The sequence below is a fragment of the Blennius ocellaris genome, assembly GCF_963422515.1.
Source record: "Blennius ocellaris genome assembly, chromosome: 5".
NCBI classification, from domain to species: Eukaryota; Metazoa; Chordata; class Actinopteri; order Blenniiformes; family Blenniidae; genus Blennius; species Blennius ocellaris.
Genome location: NC_137654.1, coordinates 21,756,635 through 21,766,253, shown reverse-complemented (window position 1 = coordinate 21,766,253; position 9,619 = coordinate 21,756,635). Strand labels below are relative to the sequence as shown.

At 42.3% G+C, this 9,619-nt stretch overlaps 1 protein-coding gene across 1 annotated transcript; it reads right to left on the bottom strand.

The window, feature by feature from the left end:
• On the bottom strand, positions 1 to 9,271 carry LOC308130848 (prickle-like protein 2; the record flags this gene model as incomplete). The annotated part of the gene is made up of 8 exons (XM_080497345.1): positions 1 to 950; positions 1,045 to 1,846; positions 1,979 to 2,133; positions 2,984 to 3,170; positions 3,915 to 4,118; positions 4,596 to 4,733; positions 4,847 to 4,960; positions 9,140 to 9,271. 8 exons carry the CDS (start codon positions 9,269 to 9,271, stop codon positions 1 to 3), a joined length of 2,682 nt encoding a protein of 893 aa, XP_080353471.1.
• Between the last annotated feature and the right edge of the window lie 348 nt (positions 9,272 to 9,619).

Below are 9,619 nucleotides of genomic sequence, written 5' to 3'. Positions count from 1 at the left end.
CTAGGAAATTATGCAGTTTTTGCTCTTCCTCCTCTGGCGGGTGTGCAGCTGGCCATGAATCGGTCCGTGCAGTGGGCCATGATGGCCGCCGATCCCAGAGGGGCTGTAGCGATGGCGCAGCTCCTCGTTGTTGATGTAGCACAGCTGCACGGGCCGAGGGATCGGTTCACCTAGGAAATATGCCTCTTCTACCTCGGACTCGGAGGAAGAGGAGCAGCTAGAACACCAAGGGTCAGCAGCCTCCATGTAGCCATCACCCCAGCAAGGCCCTCCCAGTCCAGCAGGCTGCCAGCCAGCATTCTGCAGGGTGAGATCCGAAGTGGTGCGGGGGCAGGGCCGATGGGGCTGCTGCCTGCATCCACCTGGTTCCAGACCGTACAAGTCCCGAGCAGCATGACCAGAGGGGAAGCGATCGTAATCCTCCTGAACGCGGCGGTAGGGCGGCTCCACCATTTGAGTGGGCCGGTCAGCCACCAGGTGCAGAGCGTTGTCAGAGCGAGAACGACGAGAGCGTTTGTGGTGACGACCACTGCGGTGATGCCCATTGTTCCCACGATGGTGTTTGCGGCGTCTCGGCTGTGCCTGCTGTGGTTGGGACACAGATTCCTGTGCGTTGAGGCGTCGGCGTGGCATTCTGTCACTCATGGGTGCCATTCGCAGGTTGCCACTGCTGCCCATCACCCCAACATGAGCCTTGCCATCGAAGCCCAGCGGTTGCGGGCCGTCCCAGTACTGCAGTGGGTAGCCAACTCTCGGGGGGGTGTACATATTATTGTTGAATGGTCGAGAGGAGGAAAGTGACTCCGTGCTGTGGAACTGGACAGAGGAGCTCAGGGTTCCCATGTTGCTCTTTTCAGACACGTTTACACCTGAGTCCTTGCTCAGGTCCGGCATGGAGAACCTTGACAAATGTTCCTGGCGTTTAGTGACCCCATCCAGAGAGTTCCCAGCTGGAATAAATAAAACAAGATTTCTTTAATTCAACTTTCTGCAATTTATCTCAACATTATATTGAATATAACAGCAGAAATGACAACACTGTACCTGTAGCATTAGACATAGTGAGGGAGTCAATGGATCCATGAGGAGTCTGTTCTAGGGGAGTGAGAGGCTCATTGAAGCTCATGGCATTGATAGGGTTCCTCCTGGTGAGCGGGGGTCTGCCATCTCTTTGAAATCCATGCAGGCTAATGCTCCTCTTGTCAGAGAAGCCTTGATTCTGGCTTGACATCTCATTGAAGCTCATCTGGGTGCGCAGCTTGTTTGGTCTGAACTCTTCCTGGTTGTGGTGGATCCAGTTTTCATTAAAGGAGTGGCCCCTCAGGGCAGCCATCGGGGCACGCTTGGTATTACCCTGTTCCTTTCCCCAAGAATCCGGCCTCTTCACTGGGTTGGCAGGAGTCGGGGCTGGTGGATGTGCATTTGCATTAGGATTGTAGCCTTGCCGAGCATTGCACTGACCTAACAGATGCAATGATGTAGGAGAGGGGGATGGATCCCTTTGGGGGCCCTCATAGGAAGCAGGAATGTAGGGATCATCCCGACTCATCCACACCTGGTTAAGGCTCGGGGCACGACTCGGAGTGCGGCTTGGCGTGCGATTAGGTGTCCTGCTCGGAGTCTGGCTGGACGAAACGCTTAAACGATCCATCTGAACTGACAAGGGATCAATCTCAGCAGACAATCGGTCAGGCATTGGTGGAGGTGCCGACTGGCGGGTCTCTGAACTTCGCCGCTCCTGCTCAGCATTCCTACGCTCCTTCTTCCCAATCTTGGTGCTGTGGCGGGACTCACGAGAACGAGCACTTTGGAACGCAGAGTCAGAGGAGTCAGACTCTTCTGGATCCTGGTTGATTCAAATCAAACAGATTAGTAAAATAAATTAACTGTTAACAGATGCAATTACTAATCACCAAAGGAGAAAATACTTTATTAACTGAAAAAAGTTGTTGCAGCATTTTTTTTTTTGTTGTCTTACCTGTCCAGCACTGCAGGACCGTGAGCAGAAGATATGTCCCTGCTTTGGCAGGAAAGGGCGACCCAACAGAGAGCGCTTGCAACGTGCACAGCAAAAACATTCCTCAGTCGCGTGCCAGTGCTGCCCATCATATGTCATCTGTCCTTGGTCAATGCCTTTGGTAAGTTGGAAAAGAAACATTTTAACATATCTTACTTTGGAGGGATTGTTTGAATCCGATTCATTGCGACTGAACAGTATTAATACATATTAATTTCAGTTTGTTGTAACAAGTGATGTATGACCTTACAAGGGAACAGGCTGATTGGTGGATGTCAGAGAAATCATATGGTTTTTGTCTAACAGATTTCCACCTTTATAGTTATAGAGTGAGATAAATGTGTATATATATATATATAAAATATAATATATTATATATATATAATATACAATAATATACATTTCAAACAAAATATATAATATTTTGTATGAAATGTATGAAACTACAAATAAAACATCATACTGCATTTGCTTCACTGTCTGATAATAGTGGTTAGCCAGAAAATCAACTACTTTGATATGACTGCTGGTGGTATGTTATAAAATGTTATTTAAAAATAGCTTTTTTACTCCGAAAAAACAAAAAACACCTTTCACTCCACGCTCGCATATCATCCCTTGAATTGTCTGATAGCACAAATACATTACACCTCTACGGCTCCCTCAGCAAGAGGAAGTAATCATCTTTCGCAGCTCCCATCTGGATACAACATGGGAGCATCCTCTGAAACCCTCTTTCACTGTGAGCCTGGGATGATAATAAGCATCCACATCTCAGTGCACTGGATCCGCCTCTCCACAGCTGTGGCACATGGCTCACAGAGCTGATAACACCCACGCTTACAATAAACGGCTGTCGGATTTTTCTATGATGCTGGCGGAAAAATAACGTGTCCATGTACTTTCGTGGACAATTCCTGTATGTTACAGAGCCACACTAACAAGCCAACAGGAAACATGCTGTACCTATGTGCTCGCCACAGGCGTCGCAGTACTCTGCATAAAGGGACTCGAAGCAGTTGCAGCAGTGCGGTCGTCCATCCTTCATGATGTAGCGCTGGCCGCCAAGGGTGGTCTCACATTCGTAGCAACAGAAGTGCTTCATGTGCCAGTGTCTGCCTTCGGCCTCAGTGCATTCATCAGCAAAAATGATCTGCATAATTCAGACATTGCATTTATTATCAGACACAACACTTTCAGTTTCAACTGAATGAAAGATATGGGAGGATATTAAGAATATGTGCTTTCTAATGGTTTTCAGCTCCTTATGAACTTTTTTCTTCTAAAGTTGTTTAGGAAGTATCCTCTCATGTTGGGGTGATGTTTTGGTTCTCTCATGGGAACACTTTCAGTTAATAATAATTTTCCCCATTATATTTTCAGGATAAAAACAATTAAGCAATCTGGATTGAGTTTTGTATGATTTACTTCCTGAATTGTTTTTTTAAATTCGGTCTTTTTCAAATAAGATTAATAATCTAAATTACAAATGAAATCAAGATATCAAACAGTCCATTAAAAAGGAAGCAAAAATGAAGCATTTCTGTCTTTTCTTCCTATAAGTATTTTTTCTGACTCATTACGGTGCCATTCAAATTATTTAGAAGAAATTCAATTGGTGAGGAATTCATGATAGTGTAAAACTCATGATGGACTTTAATAACGATCCCAACCAAACATTGCCAGAGTTCAATGAACCGGAGTTGTTATCATTATTGACATCTCAGGCTTGACATCCACAAATTCTGGTTAGAAAACAAGCAGACATTCTGAGACGTGGCAGGAATACTAAGCCATCTCTTCTCTCCAGACTGGTTTCAACCCCGTCCAAGTCTGTGAGCTATGAACTATTTAGTCGTTTCCAACCGTGAAGGGCTCCAGGCCCAGACAGGCGCACCTCATCACAGGCACAGCAGCGGGGCTTCAGCCTCTCGGCGTGGTGCCGGCCGCAGAAGATCTTTCCATCCTGAAGGAAGTATATAAGATCCACCAACAATTCCTCACACGTGCCGCAGACAAAGCAGTGAGGATGCCAGCATTTTCCATGACCTGCCCTCGCAGCAAAAACTACAATATCCCCTCCGTTTATCTGACCACCACACTGTAGGGAAGGAAAGGAAAGGAAAGGAAGGGAAAGAGTGCAAAGGAAAAGGAAGGAAACAGAAGTAAAGGAAAAAGGAAAAAGAGGAAGGTAGAAAAAGTGAAGTGAAAGGAACCCAAGGGGTGTGAAGTAGAAGACAAAATAAAAAAAAAGGAAAGAAAATGAATAGAAGAAATATAGGAAAAGGAAAAGGAGAAAGGAAAGCAAATTATTTAAAAAGAATAAAGTAAAATAAAAGGAGAGGAAGTGACAAGAAAGAACAGGAAAACAGATAAGAAAGGAAAGAAGTACAGGAATCAATTTGGGTAGAAATATCAGGGCGTACAAACTCTCAGATGTGAAGAGGTAAAGTGACAAGACGGCCTTTTTCGGACTGAAGATTTGTCAGAAAGAGCCCTTGAAGTTGTTTGGCTGATCATCAGCGTTCTCAGTGAGTAGAAGGCCAACAGGGTGAAAAAGAAGAGACCTTGTGTTTACCTTGTCACAGACGGCCCCGTTGATGGTGAGTGGGAACGGACGGACGTTTCCTCTGCCCAAGTTATCCTTCTTGCGTTGGTTGCTGAAGATCTTCAGTTCTCGTTTCTCCTCCTCATCCAGCGCGTTACAGTAGCGAACCTGATCGACACAGCTCATCGTCACGCTTCTTTATATAAACGTTTCTGTCCCAACAATAATCACAAAACATTAATGTCTGAAAATGATATTCCACCTTGTTCTGACTTGTTTACCTCATTGTCATGTGGCGGCAACTGGTGAAGCAGTTGTTTGATGCGATATTTCTCCCCAGGGCTGTTAATATAAGGGACCTTTTCTTCGGGTAAGGAGTTATAATACTGATGTACCTGAAAGATGAAAAAGAAACAATCACAAATTCATTTTAAATCTGCGCCAGGGAAATAAACTCCAAAATGTGATTAAGTAACTCTGACAATAACACAAATATAATATAAAAAAGGAGAAAAATCCAGCAGATTTGAAACCACATAAGTTGAAAGAGTCCAAAGTTAAACGTTCTTGTGGAAATGCGTTAAAATATAGATTATGACAATGATAAACGAAATCCCAGAACTCCATGCTGACAGAACAGACCATTTAAAAAGACTATGGTTTAGTCAATGTCAAGTTTGTATGTTCTCCTTGTGCATGCGGGAGTTTTTAGATAACTATTTAGTGGGTCAATGCAGTTGGTGTTCAGCTCTCACAGCAAAAATATCGCCTATTCAAATCTGCTTGAACATGTTTCAATATGAGGTTTGCATTTTCTACCTGGAACTCTGGTTTCCTACCGCAGTCCAAAGACATGTCTCAGGAGTGATTGTGAGCGCGCGTGTGACCAATTAATTCCTCGTATTATGGATATAGTTGAAGTGTTGTTGTCACACTGAGCTATGGAAAGAAACACATTTATAGCTTAATGACAAAGATTTGACGGAACAACAAAATGGCTGCAATAAACTGCCAACATGCAGGCAAACGCAGCTTTTATAAAGGGAAACTGACGTCACAGACACTGTGGATACAAGTTATTGTAGTCGGACGTGATGTCCGAGGGTTAGTGCAGGAGGTAAGAGATGCTCCTCATTTAGTAAAAAAGAGGCATTACCAAAAAGTAACTTTTAAGACATGAAAATATGTCAATAAATTAGATTAGATTAATAATTTTTTTTAATTTGTCACATAAGCATACAAGTATATATACAAGTATGCATACAAGTATGACAGTGAAATCCAGCGACTTTCCAACAGGCTCTATGAATATGAAAAATGTGAAATTAGAAAAAAAGATATAAAATGCAATTAAAAAAAACATGTATAAAGCATAAACAGGCAAAAAAGCAACACTCCCATGGAACGCACTGTGAGCGTGTGAAAGTGAGGTTGTGTGTCCAAACAGAATTCGCAGTCTGTGTGATGTCCAACTGCATTAATGACATGATCATATTCAGATAACAGTGTACTTTGTAGCATGTAAACTAGTAATGGAAAATCGTGTGTCTGCCATGAGATTTTAGAGAGGCGCCCCGATGAGAAATCGGCAGTTATAATGTAATAAGTTCAGCTTTGTAAGGTGTTTTCATATCAATACTTGTAGAGCTGGCTTACATGGAGATTCCTGCACCATCGTGTGGATATTATGTTGGGCTACATGTTGGCTCGTTTACACAATCTCCATTTTCCAAATAACCAAGTTGAATCTGGGATTAAAATCATCATGGTCTTCATGCCAATAGGAGTTTGCTTAGTTTTGCCCTCTTTCATCACTGCCCTTGGAAGTCAGTGTCTGGAATTGAAAGTGTGTGACACAATGAGACGTGCTGATGCAGCAGACACAACCTTCAACGGCATCAGCCTCTTTAAATTTTTCAAAAGCTAATATTCACATGGCTTAAAGGAAATCCTCAGTTACACATAGTGGCACTGCAATTAAAATTTGTGATGCAGTTGCACTTGGTATCCGTGGCCTGAACTGCCTTTTCTACTTACATGTTTGCGGGCGAAACAGAGGAAGCCTTGATTGGCGTTGGGGAAGTAAACACTCGAAGGATGGAAAGCAATCTTATCACTTGTCTCTGATTTCAGCATTACAGCCTTGGACAAAAAGTGGTCTCATGTTCAGTGCAGTGCAAAGATCTATTTTGCTTTTTTTCTGATTCAATTTACATAATCAGTGGGGTGGAGAGTGGGAGAGGCAAAGGCAGAGCGTCTCTGAGTGCTCCCTCTCATGCCCACTTGTTTTGTTCTACATCAATGAGATTGACATTCAGCATTACTCCAGTCAAGGTCAGTTCACATTTAGAATTTCACCCGAAAATCAGCACATTTCACTCAGTCGAGTATAACCTGGTCGTGAGGACATATACTTTGTGTATATTTATATTATATTATATATAGTTAACATATATTTAATGTACTTTTATAGTGACAATGCACAATTTATTCATGAACCATTTCTATCTTTTGAATGTTTAAGACTATTTTGTGAATTCGTTTTTCATGATCTTGTGATTTGTTTTTTCATAAACTCTATGAGTAGTTGATATTATATATTTGAATATGGAGAGAGGTGAAGAAGATTTATTTCAGATTTCCCCCCCCCAACAGACACTTATATTAACATTGTCAATTTTCATTGTTAATGAATAGTTAATTTATCTTTCTTTGCTAAACCTTTTGGGAAATTCAGTAATTCTTTATTGAAATATTAGACTTTCGTGAAAACTCACTACTCCCCCCTGCAAACTTACACATTGTAAAAGATTAAATGTACTTTTTGATGATGTGTTGCGAAAATAACAAAGGTTAATGGTTATTTTGATTTCTTTAATATTTGTATTTGATGGAAACCCCATGACCATGCACATGATTAATTGACACAGATGATGGATGGTTGGATGGATGGATGGATGGATGGATGGATGGATGAATGAACAGCTGGATGGTGGAATGGATGGATGGATGGATTGATTTCTTGAAAACTGGTTCAGCATTGTGTTGGTGCAGGGATCAGTTCTCTGGAGTTTGCATGTTCTCCCTGTGTGTGTGGGGTTCTTTGTTTGGACTAGAAACTTGTCCTGCTTTTACCCACACATAGCTGAGATCTGCTCCAGCATTCTGAGGTGGATAAAGGAGTACAGCAGATGTACGGATGAGAACTGGGTCGGAAATGGGAGAAATTTGGGAAATTTCAAAAACCCAAGTCTGTTAGAATTGAACTTGAAAGTCAACGCCGTCAAAACTGCAGATTCCGACTTTTGACAGCTCAATAAACTACACTACTCAATATGGTGATTTCTTTTTAAATGCCAGACTCTTGAATGATATTGTGCAAAGAAAAATCCAAAGTGACAGGCTTGAAAATCATTACATTCAAGTGCATTAAAAGAGAAAGAGGCAGCCACAATTGCCTGCACCTCCTGTTGGTTGACAGAGGCTGCAGCTTCTTTCAGCATCCTGTCAAGATGGCTGACTGGAGAAAATGACTGTTATCAGCCCGTCCTGTCATCTGTTAACAGAGCCCGAGGAGGCCTGTTGCATTAGAGTGCTCCTCTTCCTAAATAAGGACAGGAATGTTGATTCTCAATTGAGCTCAACACAAGTGTGTTTATCTCATGTCAAAGATGAGAAAAAACAACAGATCAAAAAAAAAATGATGACAAAATATCTTCCCGTGGATTTGCACCACTGATTACATTAGCTCTCTCATGCATGCTATTAAAAGGCATTTAAACTGCAAATGAGTCCAGACAGGGAATAGGGAAACCTGCATACATAAACACATTGCCACACGTTTTCAATTAGACTCAACCAAACATTCATTGGTTTAATTTGCTTTCATTCCTTTGGGTCTGAATTTGCAAAGATACACTCAAATACTCAAGAAAATGCTCGGCTTAATAAAGTGAAAGCACCATTAGGCTGAAAATAACAATACATGCACGCTTATCAGGTAGCTTTATTTGCAAAATAAGGAATCATGTACTTGATGATAATCACAGGGAAATTACATTTTGTCAAGATTGGAGGCTCCCAGACAAACAAAACCTTCATACACACAAAAAGTTATCCAAAAAAATCTCCCACTTTGAAGTGGATTCCAATATTTTGCCAATGTATTCATCTCTTCACATCCATTCTGCAGATAATGCAATCAATTAATCAATATGTGGCTTCTTTTCATAATTGTGGTTACAGTTGTCATTTTGCTTGATTCTGGATTTGGTTCCTTCACACTGACAACTGAAAAATGTCCTCACAATCTCTCACAAGAAAGGGCTGACAGCTGAGTCTCTGTGACTCCTGTCATCCCTGCCCTTCCCGTCTCCAACCCAAAGAGAGTAAAGCACCCCGAAGGGCATTAAAACAACGATGTTCATTGTCTTGTTTTCAATCAATGACACAGATGTTTCATCAGCACAATGACTAAATTCCTTTGTCAAATTACATTCCATTTAATCCAGTGCTCGACTACAAAAATGAAAAAAAAAAAAAGAAGAAGGAATGGCTTAATCAAGCTTGTGTACCTGCTCAGGACTGAGGCCGGGGGGAACCCAGACGTACTCTTCCAGCGCGCATCCAGAGTCATCATCAGAGGTGGAGTTCCTCTGGAAGTCGTACATCAGCTTGGTGATGGTCTTTTCCATCTCCAGAGACATGGCTGTCACAACATGCTCCTCTGCACGAGCCGTCTTAGTGGACACAGGTGTTCCTGTGGAGGAAACAGACGGCAGACTGAGCGTGTGGAACATCCTCCAGGGGTTTGCTCTCTCGCCTTATCAGAACCTTTCAAGTTCACGTTGGGCTTTTTTTTGGACTTTATCCCATGTGTAGTTTGCATATTCTCCTTGTGCACAAGTGGGATTTCTCTCAGTACATTGGTTTCAGTTCAAAAAACATGTGTTAGGGGACTCTGAAACTGTGTGGTTGTCTCTCTGCGTTTGGTCTGTGACGGATTGTTGTCTTGTTGAGGTGAACCAACTGGACAGATCCAGGCTGATTCCTCA